The following is a 19,823-nucleotide window of genomic DNA, read 5'->3' as shown; positions in this document are numbered from 1 at the left end:
TAAGTAGCTGAGACTGAGTTGTATCGTGTTCTTGTGCCTAGCTGAGGTAAGGTAGCCGTTGAGTTCATCAGAACTACAAAACAATGAAGCAAAAATTAAAACAGAACTACAATAGCAGTGAACATTTACTGCCATTATAACTACCCACATATCTTCCACTTGGATTTCCTCTTGGATTTCCATAAAGCTATTAATCTCACTCTTAACAAGGAAAAGAATTGAGGAAACCAAAACTAATCTAAATACACAAAGTTGTAGGATATCATAGTTTGTTTAAACTAGTGCCTTGCAAAACTGGTAAAACGCCTTTCAATTTTTAACATTTTGTCATTGTACAACCATAAGCTTCAATGCCTTTTGTTGGGATTTTATGTAATGGACCAATACAAAGTAGTGTATAATCATAAAGAAGAGGGAAATAATACATGTTTAAAAAAAATTTAAATAAAAAATCTGAAAGTGTGGAATGCATGTGTAGTCAGCCCATTTTAACTCTTATCCTCAAAGGGAATTCCCACGAAACCACTTGTTTTAAAAGGTTACAAAATCAGAAACATGTGTATAATTTAATCTCATTAACTGGGGAGGTTCATTCGAGAAGATTGTTGAACAAACATAATTATTACAAAAAAAAACAGAGATAGTCAGGGATAAAGTTGTGGTGATATGTAAAGTGTTAGGACAATATCCCAAGCTTTGAACATCTCACAGAGCATTGTTCCATCTGTTATCCCAAAATGAAAAACGTATGGGAAAACAGAGTCTTATGTGCACTGCTCACATATGATGACAAGGTGAGTATAGGACAGTAGTAATCAGAAATGGGGCTTTGGGCTTGAGTTCTTTTTCACACCCTTGTTCTCCAATTATCATCCAGAGTTGCCAGGTTCTGGACTGGGGATGGGCATTGGATCCAAAGGGTTGGCTGAGGCTTGGGCTGGTACTTCTGCTTCCCCCAGGAATAGGGTGAGGGGCTCAAGCATGGAGGGGAGGGGGAGGCAGCACCTCCGGGATCATGGGGTGGGCTCTGGTTGGCTGGACTGTTCGGATTGTGTTGATCCCTGTGGATGGGCTCGTGCTTTGTTGGGATTGGGGTGAGGGGTTTATGTTGGAGTATGCCGTGTGTCAGGCTTGTAAATGTTAGGATAAACCTTAAATATACAAGTGCATTCTCACAAACACCTACAGGTGCTTGGATCCAGGTGTTTACAGATTGACTTCTATACAGATAAACTATAATTAGCTTTAGCTGTCACTATATACATCTTGTATTAAATAATACTACGGATATGTCAGTGATGTTACCAAGCCGTTGGTTGTTTGTACCTGTGATAATTATTTTGGTTGGTTTTGCCGTTCTTTCTATATCTCTCTATGCAGGTGTAGAAGCAGACTTCGAGGATGTTATCTGGTACTCTCTTTTTCCTCTACTCTATTTTTGTCACCTTTTCTCCCTTTTAACATTTTGGCTTATTTTTCTTCTTTATTTGCTTTCTCTTTTACATTTCCCTTTCTGTGTCCATTAAACTTGAAATAATCCCAAAAGAATCGAAGTTTTATTCATCAGGCAGAGCACTATAGCAAAAGCAGTAATGCTCCACTTGTGAAGGAAAATCTGTTGGGCTCTTTTTGAAAACGCAACTAGAAAGTCCACTGTAATGTTGGAGGAGTTGCAAAGATCACACCTCAGGTGGGAGAATCAAATGACAGAGCAAATATTAGTTAAGCATTCTAAAAAAAAAAAAAAAAAAAATAGGCCTTGATGTCTGATTCTATATGTTTATAAATGTATGTTATGGGGAAAGAAACATGCGGCCAGAGACAAAACCCCAACAGGACACAGGACCCTAAACACACAAATCCCACAGAGAATCATGGTGGTGGCAGCATGTCAGGATGCTTGACTTCAGGAGAAACAGAGAAGCTAAATAACATTTGGCTAGACTGGGTTGCTGGTTTGCTTTCCAGCAGGGTATCAACACTAAATATGCAGCCAGACCTGTAAGAATATTCACGTATAAGAATGTTCCAGTCAAAGTTCAGACATTAATCAATTTCAGAACTTGTGGCAAGACTTGGACCTTTAGCTATTTTACAAAAAAGGGCAAACAATTGAGTATCTGTGAGTACAAAGTTGTTAGAAATACATTCGAAATACGGTAACAGCAGCAAAAGGTGCCGGCAGCAATGAATACCACTGCATTCCACACCCTTCTGATATTTATTTAAAGGCGCATAGCGTAAGTTCCAGGATTTCTACAGAAGTTTGCCCCCTCTGGCGACAAGTTGAAATGACATCAGGGTTGTTCATGTGTATGGGAGAAGAGGAAAAGCATCTGCTGCTGCGATAGCACAGGTCTTTTGTTTAGAGGTGTAATGTAATGTGTTTCTGAGGTACGAAAGTTAGAAATATTGAAGTTAGCCTGTGTTCTCTTGCTCATCTATTGATAACGGCGCAGACTCAACGAAGCAGCCAAGTGAACGAGAACACACAACTCCCCGAAGGATTCGGCCCGAGTCACTCTCATAAGATGACTAATCCAGCCTATAGAGGCAACTGCGGTAAATAGAGGAAAACTCCTTTTATATGTCGGGCAATTGTGAGGGCATGTATGGGAAAGAAAATAAATAATATTGAACTTCAAAACTTGCACTATGCACCTTTAAAAATGAAAAATATGAAAATCATGTATCATTTCCCTTCCAAATTACAATTATGCTCTGTCAAATTGTGTTGAATTATCACATGAAATAAGACCCTGATTGTAATGCGGCAAAATATGAACCAAAAAAAAAAAAAGAGTATGTGTGCTTTTGCAAGGCATCATGAGATAATATTTTGGTCTTGTAATCCAGAAACTAGCTTTCATATTCATAAAAAAGGCAAATGTTTGCTTGATTCATCCACAGAGAAACAAACCAGGTGCAGGAAATACTTTTGTCCATTCACTTTGTCCACTAAAAGGGGAGGCTTCCATTTTAATCTTTAATCAAACAGTCTTACATCCAGTTCCCTTTATGTTCCTTTTTGGACATCCTGGAATATTTCCAAGTGGACGGATCAGTAAAATCAATGCCACTTTTCAGAGTACCGTGTTGCTTTCCTTCATTTATTGAGGGGTTCCCCCATATCTGTTCTTCACAGACAGAATGCCAGAGAAACATCCAGTTCATCCACCCCGTCATCTATAAAGCCTTGTAAGTCGTCAGACCTCGAAAGTCATACAGCTGCAGAAACTCTGCAGAGTTTGCACATAAATGCTCCGATGCCTTAGTCATTACCCTTGCGCCCTCCTGTCCGTCAGATTTGGACATGTCTCCTACATGAATCGTTTCTCCATTTATCACAGCCACCTTAGGATGTGCAGAATATTACAGAACTTGTCTCCTATTGTTGTTCACCCGAGTTCTTGTTCCTCCTGTTCCACACATTAAATCAAGTGTGAAGCGCTGAAATGAACGGCTAAGTCACACGCAGTGCGTTGCAGTATCAGATCAGGAGGGAGGCGTTCATTTCCCAGGTGCAGAGTGGATCCAGAGCTCATATCAAAGCTGTGCCTCTGTCTTATTTTTCGACGCGGCGTTTTCTCTTGGCTCTATGTGCATACAAGAAATACATACTGTGCCCGGTGGTGATGAATATTACAGAAATGATAACAAGGATGCCAAAGTGTTGAGGTTGTGGAGCAGAAATCACCATGATGAAGTGCAGCAGGTCCATTAGGTAATTCATGGAGCTCTGCACCCCATTTACCACTCCTCGCTCTGACTCGCAGATGGTCTCCTGCAGAAGCTGGGTCACAGTCAGGTCGAAGCACCACAAACCTGAAAACACAGGAGCCTTTACTTTTTCGAAGTTGAGCCGCAAAATTAAATGTCAGCATTTTTAGACGTTAGACTCCATTATTCACTTTATGTGATACATCAACATAAAGTGGTGTTGGTGTATAACACAAAATAAACTATGAAGTGGAGGGAAAATTATGTTTTTGCAAAAAAAAATTTTAAATAAAATACATGCATTTGTATTCAGCCCCATTGAGTCAATGTGCAAACCCCCTTTGCTGCAAGTCTTTTGGGGTATATCTCTACCAGTTTTGCACACAGAGACAGAAATGTTTTAAGCATTTTTGCAAAATATCTTAGGCTCTGTCAAATTAATTAATGTTCCCTAATATTCTCTATAGCTCCAGTTCCTCTGATTCAGTTTCAATTGAGATTGAATTACACTCTGGTGGACCCAATGTCCAAATTCAATGACGTTTGAAGGCGACTAGTTGAACTGGGTTTTATTTAGGAGTCTCGAAGTAAAGGGCTGTGAATACAAATGCACTTCACACTGATTGTTTTACTGAATATATTTATTAAACCTCCATCCTTTACCTTTACCTTCTCAATTATGCATCAGTTTGTGTTGCTCTATTGCATAAATCCCAGTAAAATACATTAACCTTTCAGGCTGCAACTCTAAAACGTGTGAAAAGGATCACTGGTGCGAACAGCGTTGCATCTCTGATATTGCAGGAGTTAATCTAACAACCTACACAGGGCCTCACCGGTCCAGATGTTTCCCTACAGCAGAACATTTAGTTCTGATAGATGGGTTTTATTATTTTGATTATTCAGATCTACCCACATTGTTTTCTCAGCGGTTGGCAGGCTGCTATTAAATTCCTTGACCCTTCGCCAGACCCATTACGTAGTAAAGATCTTTCTCTCGAGCAATGTTAACTCACGTTGCGATGTTTGTACACTCACCAATGCGCGCAGTGATAACGCCCAGGAAGAGCAGGATAATGGAAATATACGAGTCCGGTGCAGTTCCAGAGGGGAAGTTGTCAAACAGGACAGTGTTGTTGGTCCAGTGGATGGAGGAGCGATCAGGGAGCAGTGGCTGATTGCTCCCTCCCGTCAGAGGGTAGGTGTGTTTTTGCCTTTTGCTCGCCATCCCTCCAGTCACAGCGGAGGAACCCGAGCTAAAGTAGGGCATCAGCAGACTGAGATCTATGGGGCTGCCAGGAGCAAACACAGAGAAAACACACAGCAACAGGCAACCCAGGTGGAGGCAGCTTGAGATGATGCCTGTATTAATCAAGCCAACCGACTTTCTGAGCCTGGTGAACATTACAGTGCCCATCAACCCCGTGATAGCCGACACGCCCATCAGCAGACTTAGGAGAGAGCCGCTTATGCCCTGTGTGTAGGCATAGCCAGTGGTGATGCAGTCAAAACCCAGGACTGTAGTGTAGAGGAAAGCCAGGCCCATTCCAGCCAGAAAGACAGGTTGTCGATAATAAGCCCTCCAGCCATCCTTACATGTGCTCAGCAGACAGCAAAACCTTTGGAAACACAGTGGCAAATTGGTGATTTCTTTGAGGCGCATGCTCGTGCTGCAGTTGCTCGCTGCCCGAGGTTCAGGTTGATCTTCGTTGGCTTCCCCTAACGAGAGAGAAGAACGATAACAATAATTCAGTTCATTAGCTGTGAAGGCTCAATGATCGTTTGATTTCTGCAACATTTCTACTCTTGTTCAAATGTTACTTCATAAATGCTTCTGAAACGCAGGTGATCTACACAAATCTAAGCTGCTAATGACATGCTGACAATGAACTTAGGATCTAATCGTTAAAACGATAAATCGAAGAAAATGTTAATATTTGGAACAAATTAACATTGTGCTTGTTATTAAAACAATTAGACAGTGAAATGTTGATCAACCCAAAACCTTAACCAAGACCGGTGTAGGGTGTCTTTTTTTAAGCACCACACACGCAAATTCACAAAATTCTGTTGTTCCATCATTTACTGAAGCATATATTTCACAGTTTAAGCTGAAATTTAAAAGGTTAAATATAAGCTGATTGAACATGGGGCTACATTAAATAGAGATGTCTGACTGTGGTTAAAGTGGGGATGCTTAAAGAAGGGACTCTTATCAAAGTCGCTGACTTCACTGAACCCTAATACCTATTGGTGTACTGTCTCTGATTTTGTGGTGCCTTTTTAAATGGCAAACATGCTTGAATCAGAGGCAACCGGACTTTCGCTCAGTTTTTCTGAAAACGTTTCGACACCTATGCATGAGTCTGTGTCAATGCAGCAGGCTCACACTTGCCAGCTGTTGTGATGACCCGGATAACAGAAAATTTACATTTGCAGGGATGCCTTGCAAATGTTTTTACCTTCTTTGGCAGTTTTCATGGATTGCCTCACAACCTGGAGTTAAAGTTTTTCATTATGTTGTGGTCTCTATTGTGATCATAATAAAAGTGATCTTTGTAAAATAGCTGTATGGCCAGAGCACAGATCCTCCAGCCTCTGCTTGCCTTTGGCCTCTGTGCTGTCTCTCTGATTAATGCCTTCCTTGCTGTGAGTTTTTTTTTGGCTGCACCTTTATTTACATGTTTGTTGTGGTACCATATGGTTTCCATTTGAAGCTATGGGGAACATCAAACATCTGATTTTTTTAATAAACCCATCCTGACTTGCCCTAAACAACATTGTCCCTAACTTTGTTAGTGTTTGTTAATGTTTGAAGAGCTCCTTGGCCTTCATGGTGTGATGCCTCTTGCTTAGTGGTGCTGCAGCCTCTGGGGCCTTTTCAGAAAATGTGTGTTTATACTGAAAGATCATGTGACACTGAGGTTGCACACAGGGATATTTCATTTTGATAAACATGTGACTATTAAAGTAAATTGGTGGCACCAGAACTTCTTAGGGGCCTCATTGCAAAGGGTGTGAATACGAATACACATGGAAATGTTCTTATATGTGTTGATCTATCACATACATCAAAAACATTTAAATTACAGGTTGGAATATAACAAAATAGTTAAAAAACCAAGGGGGAATACTTCTGCAAGGCTCTTTCTACCAACCTCATATCACCGTACAGTCATGTTTTGAGTGTTTGGTTTTTAAAAATCACAGCAGATTGTTTTGTGTGTGGTTTGCAGAACTGTATTACAGGCAAATGGTCCCAAACCTTGGCCCTGAGGGTTTACAGTCCTGCCTTTTCTGGTTGTGCCTCCATGCTAGAGTATCTGACTAAGGTACTAAGAGTTCACTTCTATATAGAAAGCCCATAATTTATTTATTTATTTACTTTCTTTTCTCAGCTATCTCATTATACATGTCAGTTTAAATAATAATACATATGACTTAGCAATGGTATCAAGGTGTTACTCTATTGTATCTGTTACACTATGTCTGTTGGTTGTGCTGTTCTTTTTACATCTCTCTTTCCAGGTGTTGAAGCAGACTGAAGACGTTTTATCATTCTTTCCCTTTTATCTCTTCTTTCTTTCACCTCTTCTCTTTCTTTTTTTCTCTTCTTGTTCTTCCTTTCCCATTGTAGAGTCCACATAATTTGAAATACTTCCCGCAGGAATCACAAAACATAATAAAACTATTTACATGCATAAATCAAGCAGAGCAACATGGCGAAAACTGATTGCTCCACTTGGGAAAGTAAAATCTGTCGAGCTCTATTTGACATTAAGACATCAATTCTTATTGTCACATTGCTAGACAGGACACTGGAAAAAAAAAACTGACTAAAATGATCATCCCTGGCATTCCCTCCCAAACATGTTCTGGAGAAACTTGTTAACGGACATTCACTTAAATCAGGTTCAAATGGATGAACATGAACATACGGTAAAACTTACTTAAAATTACTGAGATCAACAAAATATTGTTCATGGCCCATGACAGTAGTCCCCAACACTTGGCCTACAGCAGGGGTCCTCAATTCCAGTCCACAATGTCCGTGTACCAATTTCCATTGGTACACCATGACCTTTTGATTGCCAGACACAGAGCAATTAAGCAATCCTTTAGATCGGACGACACAAAGCAGCACAAAACGACTCAGTCTAAAGAAATTTAACAACATATGAGAAACAAAGGCACTGCTATCTGTCACTCTGGAATGGGTTGGAAAGCCATTTCTGAGTCTTTAGGACTCTAATAAACAACATCTGAAGCGCCCACGTCCCTTACATCAGTGTTCGGGATTCAACAAAAAGAAAGAGACTGAACAAAATAGCATCAGTTGAGCTTCAAAGGGAAATCTACAGTAGACCAATAAAAACTAAAAGCTGTTTAGCTTGCCAAAAAAAAAAAAAAAAAAAAACATCTTAATGATCCAGAGTGATTCGAAAACATATTCTGTGGACCCAATAAACTAAAGTGGAATTTTGTAAGCTGTAACTGCTGTAACTTTTGGAACTGTGATTTCTGCTTGCCAGCAAAAGATCCTGAATGTTCAACCCTCAGTTCTGGACCTTGAATTAAATTGCATTTAGTTTATGCAGCAGCACAATGATCCAAAGCTAAGCAGTGAGTCTACCTCTGATTGGCCCACAGGAAACAAGGATTAGGGCTCTGTTAAAGTCTGGATGCAAATCTGGTAGAGACGCTGTGGTGGGACTTTAAATAGGCCACTTCTTCCTAAAAATCCACTTATATGGCTGAAATAAAACAAAAATGCCATAAATACTTGTTTTTACACAGACTTGATGGGAGTTGTGGCCACCAAGGGGGCCACAACCAGTTATTAGGTTTAGGGGACAATTAAGGATAAAGTTGGTTTAAATAATGAAGTCATCATTTTAAACCTACAGTTTATATCTATTCAGGTTTTCTCTTACAATAAAATTTGCCTGATGGTCTGGAAGACTTAAGTGTGACAAAAGAGCAAAAGCGAAGAATAACAGGGCAAACGCTTTTTCAGGACACTGTACATTTCAGACATAAACTATACCGTCATAGATGGGTTGTCAGCTTTATGTTTTAGGTAATTTCAGGACATTATAGCAGCTTTCTGAACGTATTTAACCCCCAGGCTGGAGCAGAATAATAAATCTGCATCCTACAGAAACTCCTGATGGGACGAAATATGTTGTTGTCAACCATGTACAGGTGTACATGTAGCTTTCTACATGTATGTTACAGGTGTATCATATTCAGACTTGGTGCTGGCAAAGACCCAATCCTAACTCCAACAGGGGTGAAATATATTGACTGGCATTGCTGATTATTTTGCTGAGAAATAAAAAGACTTTTGAATTTTCTGTCTAATAAAAATGCTCCAGTTACTGAACTATTACCATGCCTTAAAAAAAACAGATATAGGCCTCCATAATGCACTCATTATATTTTATAGTGTTATATATGAAATGCCAGTAATAAAAATCTCATTAAGTAGTCTGTACCTTGCAGCCCTCTCATTTCCATCCTCTCCAGGTACGCCTGGAGATCGCCCTCAACTGCCGGGGGTTTGACTGAAAGAGCGGGAACGATGCGATAAACCCTTGACAGGAAGAAGAACTCCACAATGAGAGAAAAGAGGTTCCACGCCAGGATGAACCCGCAGCCAACCACGTTAGAGGCGAGGGTCATGACCTGTCCCACTGCCAGTGGGGCCAGGATGTTGGTCACCTGATCTATCCGCCTCATGGTTGCATTCATTCCTGTTGTTGGGGATCAAACACACAGAGATAAAAGCTTACCCGCACATGAGCTTTCAAAAAAAAAAAAAAAAAAAAAAAAAGAAAGCAGCAGCTTATTAACCTAAGACCTCGAGTACAAACAAAGACGCGGCGTGTCCAGGTAAATTTCCTCACCAGCCAGGTGGCCTCGGTTGTAGCCTGTGATAACCACTATCCAGTCCCTCTGGATGGCAATGGTCAGCGCTGTGCTTGCAAGGTTTGCCACATCTGCCAGGATGATCACCACCGTATAACAAACCACCTTGTGTGAGTTTTGCGATGCAACACGTTACTATGACAGCACAGAAGTAGCCTCAAGCTCAGAAGTAGAGGAAACAGGGACACAGGAAAGAGGGGGGGAAAAAAACAATAGCGCTAACTTCTTTATGTAAAACGTTTGAAAATCCTGTCAACAGATCATTTATCTTACACCATATATTTATTCAGTGGTAATAATTTCCTATTATTTAACATGTATTAGCCAATATTGAGTCTCTACTTACAGTAAACCATCCATCCCAGATCTGTTCTATCCGTTCCTTATATGAGAACACCAGCATGAGCACAATGCTACATACAGTCACAGAGGTGTTCTGAATGAAAAGAGATGCATGGGCAACTACAACACAAGAACATGGGGAAAATAGACGTTCAGACTTTCACTCATTCCACATGTGGCCTTTAAAAGTTAATAAAACTGAAGTAGCAGATTCATGCAGACTTTGTACTCATGCAGCCCTGCTGGGAAAGTATAACGATCTTACGAAGAACTGAGATATTGGCTTAATGGGATTCACAGCCTTGGTGGAACAGAAAATCAGCAGATCTCTTGGCCCAAAAATTGGATTGCTCTGATCTCTATCGCTACCGTTCCATCTCAGCTACTTGCAAAGCATGTCTGAAGGAGTGTGAAATAATCATGCATACCTTTATTCCTGGGATTGCGATCAACCCAGTCTCCAATCAAAGCCCCAAGCAACAACACTGACCCGGCCAGCACCAGTCCAAACACCGCTGTCAACAGCAGGTTATGGCCATACAACTCAATGAGGAACACAGAGATCGCAAAGTGCCACATGCGGTCACCCTGTTGAACCCAAAACACATCTTTAATTGTGTGTGTGATAGCACACATTTCATACTAAAAGGACAGTTTTTTGTGTTGTCCCCTCTATTGTTCCACAAGTCTGCTTCTTCAGAAATGTCTCTTACCCACATTGACAATGCTCCACTCACATAGATGAGAAACTTGGGACCTTTAAGGTAGATAAGTGCTGAACCTTGTAAGAAAATGCATAAAAATAACAGTAAGGTCAATGTTAATTTGCTGGATACAGAAAAAAAAAGTGTTCTTGGTTCTAAAGGAGACTTCACCTTTATTCCGTGCTTTTGTGTTTCTTGAATCTCGACTGTTGTCAGATTCAAATTCGACCACAACCCCATCGGACCGGGAGGTATCAGTTTGCTGGGACATTGCCTAAGCAAAGATTGTAGGTAAAAACAAAAAATATCATGTGGCTAATATTAAAAAAAAGGGTTTTCCCTCTGAAATGAAAATAATTACTGAACAAACCTGTTGAGATTATTTAGAGTATTTCTCATGAAATCCCTCTTTATTCTAATTTTTATGTGGGACTGTAAGAACTAGTTAGTATATTACTTGTGGTGGACACCAGATTAAACAATTGCTGTTAAACGAATACAGAAACACATCTCATGGAGGTGTTAAGCTAACAGCAAATCTAAGCAAAAACTTCTACAATCTAAAAAACAACTTAAATGTAAAACTTTTCCTATATAAACACAAAAGTATTTGGTTTTCCACATTGTTTAGTGTTTGACAGGTAGAAATATCCCTCTGCTGGTCAACTACAAGGACATTCATACATCCAGGTCCATTTGACTGCAAAGCCTGAGGAAGTTTCACCAGCCCTACGCTTCCCACTAGAATCTGCCAGGTTCCTCTGAGAAAATCCATGAGAAACACAGATCTCTTATGAAAACCTGAACTGATTGTGCAATTAAAATGTTACTTAAAGGTTAGTGCCCAAGATACAACAGATGATTGTCTTTTGAGTTGAATGTTGCAAAGAGCCAAGCTTTCATACACAGCATCACCCAAAATAAGCTGTGATGGCAATGTAATGTGCCTGTACAGGATGCCATTGGTGCAAATATTTGTAGATACCGTTTTGGGTTATGGGCCCAGTCAAAGTAAATGCCACCAGAAGGAGAGTACCACACGTTGTCTTGGTATGGTTCGCCTTCCAATAAACAATAGAAAACATTAAACGTTTTCTGATCCTGTTCCAGTACTATCAGTGATGTCAAACAAATGGGGCAGCCACCGAAATTGTATTCAGTTTAGTAAAGGGTTTATTCACAAATTGCTCTTTTTGAATTAATCAAATTTGCAACCTGCAGTTTTACTGTATATCTTAGAATTAACCCCGTAATATATGTTCCAACCGATCCAAAAACAATACGATAAATACAAGCACATGTTCATTAGTGATGTCCCAATGGTTCACTATCTAGTGACTGATCCCATCAAGGGTTTCGCATGCAACCAATCAGCTCCCCTTTTGTCTTATCTGGTTTTTACAGACAAAAAAAACTCAATTTATATCAGAAAAAAATAATATTTCTATATTAGGTTTAGCATTCACTCAATTTTACTGTCTCATATCTGTTATTTTGGTTGAGGAACTGAGAGTTGCAAGCACATCCACAACAGAGTACATTCACAATGAAAAGAACATAAGTAGGTGTAACACTTTGAATATTGTTTGTTTAAGGAACCAATACAAAGTGTCTCCCAGAGAAATTAAAAGGCACAATAATACAAATGGTTAAGCCACTAGTAAAGCCTTGAGTTTTTTTTCAGATGGTGAAAAAAATTCACTCTTGAACTGAACTTCTCCTGGGAGCTGTTAGCTTAACTCTCCCATGAGAACATCTTTTTCCAAACTGCGTTTGCTCTGATGTTTGTCTACAGCTGGTTCCGTACTGATTACCTAGAACTACCAAACACAGCTATGCAATTTTCAAGAGAAAAGCACACAGAATGTAGGCTGCATTGTTACCTTTGCTTTGACGTTACACACGGTTCCTGTTGTTGTCCGATGGTGTGTCTTGTGCCATGTGTCCTATATTAGGATGCTAGTCTTTCCCGAGAGTTGGAATTCAAGCTGTAGTAGTTTGAAGGGCTTAATAACAACGCAGCGTTCAAGTGCACCATTGTATGAAAGTGCCAGAAAAGCAGAACAGGCAGAGAGGCAACAAAGGCAGCCAGCATATTCCACAGCACGTGACGCTCTGAGGACAATATCACTGTCCATCCACAACACGCACAAAAAGGACCACTACGTACGTACGTGTGCCTCAGAATGCACACATGGTCAGGGAGAACATGCATGCACCCTCAGTGACACACATTCCTACTCCTCATTACCCCTGCATGAACTGTTGATATGTGACACAAAAGCTACATTAAGGCTCCATCATGCAACATTACATCACTCTTAGGCCCAGAGGTGGAAGACTAACAGCCGGCTACAGTCATAACACAGCAAAAGCTCTGCCTTGGCCGATTGAATGCGATCCATAAGATAATGTGCGAGGGTGATACATGACTGGGAAGGGATAAGTGCGCACATTTCATCCATCATGGTCTGTTTGCTCAAACAAAAATCAGGAAATTACTTCTTTGGCTTCTTTCTGATGAAATGACACAGAATTAGATTGCACCCTGTTGGTGGGATATTAGCCTGTGTTGATGCATTGATATGATCAAGTTCAATAAAGGACATGCAAACATCTTTTCATGAGTGAAAGCAAGAAGAAAATGGTTTCAGTAATGTTTTCAGTAATATGGAGAGGGAATGGATTTAAAGCAGCACCAAAATACTCAAATAGTATTATAATTACAATTATAGTAATTAATGATTGTGTCAACATCACTTTTAATTATTAGTATCTTCCATTTTAATGGATAATAAAACACCAGTGCTTAGGTAAAATGAAATGTTTTAATTCAGATATGGATTTTTATTTAGCACGTTTATGATGTTTCTCCTCCTGTGCATTCATGTTGTTGATGTTGTTTCTTTTGTTTTTGGGTTTATTTGTGTGTGTGGGTACTCTGATTACCTTGATCACTCCAAAAACGTGCATTTTAGTGTTTGTGAGCTGACATCATGTACATTGACATAATAAAGGATGCATGAATGAATTAGTTAGATTCTAACTTTTTCAAAAAGAAGTGGAAAATTGTGACTACTCTATGAAATCATGCAACCAATGCATATATATATATATATATGTCAGGATTCTCTGTGCTGCTCTACTCTAACTCTATTCCACAGGTGTGTCTGGTTGGCTGAGGAGGCGTGGCCCACACCTGCAGCTCGTTGCAGGCGGCTTCCTCTGGCTTCTTAAGCAGAGCGCTGACAGATGGAAGACGCCAGAGCCTTAACCAGTCGTGGTACGACGTGGCCTCTGTCCCTACGCTCGAACACCAGCTTGTGAGTTTTTGCTCTTCGTTTTTTGACTAATTTTTGGATCTCTGTTTGCCTCAGATTTTTGTGCTTGGATGCACTCACCCGTCTTGACGTCTCGTTCCGAAGAAACAGACCAGCAGAACCGCCTGCTCAGATTTTGCTCTGGCGCTCCCCTCATACTTCCTGGATGTTACCCAGCAAGGCCTGAGTTCCCCTCTCCCGGTTCCTGCTGGTTCTGCATTCACTCTGGTCAATCCATCTGTCAACCGTTGCCGACGAGGTTCGCTCAGGATCCCTCGCCAGTTACATCAGCCGCCCTCAGCCACCAGCCGCCTAACTCCAGCTGAGTAGAATCATAGAGTATTCCCGACGCTACTTCTTCCCGGTTAGGTCCGCCCGGCTAAATGGTAAGCAGCGCACTTCTAGCAATTCCCCTGGTTCAACTTTCAGAGTTTCTGACTTCCTCTTTCTTACAGACTCGCCAGCCTTGACGTTCTGACCCAGCCGACTCGCCCGTAGTCCCGTCCTTAGATCTGCCTGTTTCTTATAATAAACATCTTAAAACTGTGTTTTGCCTCCCGATCGTATCTGCATGTGGACTCGTCACCTGAAAACCATGACAGAAGAAGGCTCTGGCCACCAAAGTCCAGCGGATACGTTCGGGCGGCAGTTAGCCGCACAGCAAGAGCAGATGCAGTCGCTAGGTTTAGCCGTAAATTCAACACAGGAGCAGCTTCATAGATTAGCCGCTCAGTTTAGCCAGCTCATGGACACAGTTACTTCCGCGATGACGTCGCCTGTCACTCAAAACATTAGCACCCCGCCTCCCGTCGCTCCGAGCACTGATAATCAGCTTTGGGCTCCGCCACTTGAGAGCGCGTCACCTAGTCCGGAGAGATTCTCTGGTGACCACGGGAGTTGCGGAGGTTTCCTTTTTCAGTGCAAACTGGTGTTTAACCGATCCCCCCAGATTTTCGCCTCAGATGAGGTTAAGATATCTTATGTACTCCGACTCCTAACAGGTAAGGCACTTAGTTGGGCTGAGGCTCGATTCCCTGATTGTCAGTCATTCGGGGTTACTTTTCAGGAATTCGTTACCGAGTTTAAGACTATTTTTTCGCCCGAGTTAGATTCGGCTCATCAGTCTCGTCATCTCCTTTCGTTAAAACAGCGCGGTCGACGCGTATCTGACTTCTCAGTGGAGTTTCGTACGGTTGCCGCAGCGGCGGATTGGCAACCAAGACCGTTAAAGGCAGTATTTTTTCAGGCTCTTGATGAGTCCCTTAAGGATGAATTAGCCCGGGTGGAGGAACCCGGGGATTTTGAGGATTTTGTGGCGCTAGCCATCCGGTTGGATACCCGGCTACGTAGTCGGAGCCGAGTTAGACAGAACCAAGTCATGCGATCATCCACCCCTTCCACGCTCACCCATAGGGAACCGCGGTCCGCTCCATCACCTCCTGAACCCATGCAGTTGGGCCAGGTTGGTTTAACTAATAAGGAGCGTCAACAGCGTTTCGCGGGCAACTTATGTCTATACTGTGGAGGGGAAGGTCATTTCCTTAAGGATTGTCCGGTTCGGCCAAAAGATCCAGTCCACCGTTCGTAACGGGGAGAACGGTGGACGTTAATAGTTCTAGCCCCCGAGTAGTTACTAAGGCGCCATCTCTTTCTCGCTTACATTTACCAGTGACGTTAATGTTTGATCAGGATACTTTCGATGTCTCGGCTCTAGTTGATTCCGGTTCGGACTTCAACCTAATTGACCAAACCGTAGTGGATCAGCTTCGTGTGCCGGTCGAACCGTTACCCGAGCCTCTCCGGGTGTCATCCTTGGATGGGCAGAGTTTAACCTTAATCACCCATCGCACTCGACCTCTAGTAGTGATAGTTTCGGGTAACCACCGGGAACAACTTTCGTTTTTTGTGTTCCCTGTAAAGCGTTCACCCGTTGTTTTGGGTTTAGCCTGGTTAAGTGTCCACAGCCCGCAGTTTAACTGGGCCGAGTCCCGATTAGAATCTTGGTCTCCAGCTTGTCATTCTCGTTGCTTACAGTCCGCTCGTCCTGTATCTGTTACCCCTTCCCCTGAGACAGAATCTGGGGACGTTCTTGACCTATCGCTAGTTCCGGAGGAATACCACGATCTTCAGAAAGTATTCAGTAAGACTCAGGCTTGTTCACTTCCCCCACATCGCCCTTACGATTGCGCTATTGACCTTTTGCCTGGGGCTCCACTACCGGTGAGTCGGCTCTACAACATCTCCAGGTCAGAACGTCAAGCGCTCGAGAAGTATATAGGGGAATCTCTAGCAACGGGGTTAATCCGTCCTTCATCCTCCCCATTGGGCGCGGGGTTTTTTTTCGTTGGTAAGAAGGATGGAACCCTTCGACCCTGTATCGATTATCGAGGGCTTAACCAAATAACCGTTAAGAACAAGTACCCGCTCCCTCTATTATCCTCAGCCCTCGAACCAGTCCAGAATGCTAAGATCTTCACTAAACTTGATCTGCGCAACGCTTATCATTTGGTTCGGGTGAGACAGGGGGATGAGTGGAAGACGGCCTTTAAGACCCCGCTAGGTCACTTTGAATACTTAGTCATGCCTTTTGGTTTGTGCAATGCCCCGGCAGTTTTTCAAGCATTAGTGAACGATGTCCTTCGGGATTTTCTGAATGTTTTTGTTTTCGTTTATCTTGACGATATCCTGATTTACTCTCGTGACCTTGAACAACATAAACAACACGTCCGTCTTGTTCTCCAGCGATTATTAGAGAATCGCTTATTTGTTAAGGCCGAGAAGTGTGATTTTCACCAGTCTTCTGTTTCCTTTCTTGGTCTGATTTTAGAGGGCGGACAGGTGAAGTCTGATCCAGAAAAGATAAGGGCAGTGGTGGAATGGCCTGTTCCTGAGTCGCGCAAACAGCTCCAACGCTTTCTTGGTTTCGCTAACTTCTATCGGCGCTTTATCAGGAACTATAGTCAGGTAGCATCTCCCTTACATGCTCTCACTTCCCCCAAAGTACCTTATGTCTGGAGTCCAGAGGCCGAGGAGGCTTTCAGTATACTTAAGGCCCGTTTTTCCCAGGCTCCCATACTAGTTCACCCCGACCCAGCCAAACAGTTTATCTTAGAGATCGATGCCTCTAATACCGGGGTGGGAGCGGTTTTGTCCCAACAGTCGGAGGTAGACTGTAAGTTGCACCCTTGTGCGTTCTTCTCCCGTCGGTTATCACCAGCAGAGCAGAACTATGATGTAGGTGATCGTGAGCTACTAGCTATTAAACTAGCGTTGGAGGAGTGGCGGCACTGGTTAGAGGGATCCGAGCAGCCCATCATAATATGGACAGATCACAAGAACCTCTCCTATCTGCAGTCAGCCCGTCGACTCAACTCTAGACAGGCCCGTTGGTCTTTGTTTTTCTCTCGATTCAACCTCACCATCACCTACAGACCCGGCTCCAGAAATGTCAAGCCTGATGCACTGTCCCGTCTGTTTACATCTTCTGAACAAGAGAGGGAGCCGGAACCGATTCTTCCTCCCACCTGTACGGTTGGAGCGCTGCATTGGGATCTGGAGGACAGAATCAGACAGGCCCAACTCTTAGACCCGGACCCAGGTACAGGGCCACCTGGGCTTAAGTACGTTCCCCAGTCTGTTCGTCCTGAGGTTCTACGTTGGAGTCATGACACGAAGTTTTCCGCCCATCCGGGCATTTTTAGAACCCAGTCCCAGGTCTCCCGGCGATTCTGGTGGCCTTCATGGACGAAGGATGTTCGAGAATATGTTCTCGCCTGCCCCGTTTGCGCCCAGAATAAGTCTTCTACACAGCCACCTTCCGGTTTGTTAAATCCTCTTCCCATCCCCAGACGTCCATGGTCCCACATAGCGATTGATTTCGTTACCGGTCTCCCATTGTCCCAAGGTATGTCAACTATTTTGACGGTAGTTGATCGGTTTTCTAAGTCCTGTCATCTTATTCCCATCCGCAAATTACCCAACGCACTCCAGACAGCTCAGCTTCTTATCAGACATGTGTTCAGACTTCACGGCATCCCTGTTGATATCCTCTCTGACCGGGGTCCTCAGTTTATCTCCCAGGTCTGGCGGCACTTTTGCTCTGCTCTGGGTGCCCGTTATACACTCACCTCTGGATATCATCCTCAGACTAATGGCCAAACTGAACGCATGAACCAGCAACTAGAAACTACTCTCCGCTGCCTTACGTCATCTTCACCCTCCGACTGGAACAAGTTTTTGCCCTGGGTGGAGTATGCCCTTAATTCACACATCACCTCAGCTACTGGACGTTCACCTTTTGAGGTTGCTTTGGGATATCAGCCTCCACTTCTACCCACAGAGGAACTCAGGATTCCCTTCACATCCGTAAACGACTACATTGCTCGCTGCCAGGACATCTGGAGATCAACCATCACTGCCCTCACTCGCACCGCAGAGCGGAGCAAGAGGTTTGCCGACCAGCACCGCCGACCAGCTCCTCAGTATCGCCCCGGTCAGAAGGTTTGGTTATCTTCCAGAGACGTTTTGTCCAATCCATCCGCTAAAAAGCTTGCTCCCCGGTTCACTGGTCCCTATGAGATAGAGACAGTGATTAACCCGAGCACTGTCCGTTTACGTTTGCCCCCTCACTCCCGAGTACACCCCACTTTTCATGTGTCCCAGATCAAGCCCGTTTTGGACAGCAACTTGTGCCCTCCTTCCGGACCCCCTCCACCCTCCCAGGACAGTCAGAACCCTCGGGTTCTCAGGGTTGTGGATGCCCGTCGGCGAGGTAGGGGTCACCAATACCTCGTCGACTGGGAGGGTCGTAGCTCTGAGGAGCGCTCGTGGGTTTCCGCAGCTACTATTTTGGATAAGGACTTGATTTCAGATTTTTGGGCTACTCAGCCCAGCACCTCTTCGTCTGGGCCGCCAGGAGGCGGCCGTTGAGGGGGGGGTAGTGTCAGGATTCTCTGTGCTGCTCTACTCTAACTCTATTCCACAGGTGTGTCTGGTTGGCTGAGGAGGCGTGGCCCACACCTGCAGCTCGTTGCAGGCGGCTTCCTCTGGCTTCTTAAGCAGAGCGCTGACAGATGGAAGACGCCAGAGCCTTAACCAGTCGTGGTACGACGTGGCCTCTGTCCCTACGCTCGAACACCAGCTTGTGAGTTTTTGCTCTTCGTTTTTTGACTAATTTTTGGATCTCTGTTTGCCTCAGATTTTTGTGCTTGGATGCACTCACCCGTCTTGACGTCTCGTTCCGAAGAAACAGACCAGCAGAACCGCCTGCTCAGATTTTGCTCTGGCGCTCCCCTCATACTTCCTGGATGTTACCCAGCGAGGCCTGAGTTCCCCTCTCCCGGTTCCTGCTGGTTCTGCATTCACTCTGGTCAATCCATCTGTCAACCGTTGCCGACGAGGTTCGCTCAGGATCCCTCGCCAGTTACATCAGCCGCCCTCAGCCACCAGCCGCCTAACTCCAGCTGAGTAGAATCATAGAGTATTCCCGACGGTACTTCTTCCCGGTTAGGTCCGCCCGGCTAAATGGTAAGCAGCGCACTTCTAGCAATTCCCCTGGTTCAACTTTCAGAGTTTCTGACTTCCTCTTTCTTACAGACTCGCCAGCCTTGACGTTCTGACCCAGCCGACTCGCCCGTAGTCCCGTCCTTAGATCTGCCTGTTTCTTATAATAAACATCTTAAAACTGTGTTTTGCCTCCCGATCGTATCTGCATGTGGACTCGTCACCTGAAAACCATGACTATATATATATATATATATATATATATATATATATATATATATATATATATATATATATATATATA

General features: G+C 43.3%; 1 protein-coding gene across 2 annotated transcripts; it reads right to left on the bottom strand.

Moving 5' to 3' along the window:
- Positions 1–1,479: 1,479 nt before the first annotated feature.
- Positions 1,480–12,868, bottom strand: si:ch211-254p10.2 (solute carrier family 40 member 1). 2 transcript variants are annotated; one of them, XM_012862567.3, is made up of 10 exons: positions 12,581–12,868; positions 10,869–10,971; positions 10,707–10,774; positions 10,422–10,581; positions 9,998–10,113; positions 9,630–9,756; positions 9,219–9,476; positions 4,759–5,439; positions 3,698–3,825; positions 1,480–3,596 (listed from the first exon to the last, which is right to left on the bottom strand). In XM_012862567.3, the coding sequence occupies exons 2-10, from the start codon at positions 10,966–10,968 to the stop codon at positions 3,432–3,434; spliced, it is 1,803 nt and encodes a 600-aa protein (XP_012718021.2). In that variant the 5' UTR covers positions 10,969–10,971; positions 12,581–12,868; the 3' UTR covers positions 1,480–3,431. The 2 variants fall into 2 exon arrangements, with proteins under 2 accessions (XP_012718021.2, XP_021172140.2); XM_021316465.2 differs by having other exon boundaries at positions 3,480–3,825.
- Between the last annotated feature and the right edge of the window lie 6,955 nt (positions 12,869–19,823).

This window comes from Fundulus heteroclitus, chromosome 3, assembly GCF_011125445.2.
Source record: "Fundulus heteroclitus isolate FHET01 chromosome 3, MU-UCD_Fhet_4.1, whole genome shotgun sequence".
NCBI lineage: Eukaryota > Metazoa > Chordata > Actinopteri > Cyprinodontiformes > Fundulidae > Fundulus > Fundulus heteroclitus.
This window is presented reverse-complemented; position numbering and strand designations above follow the sequence as displayed.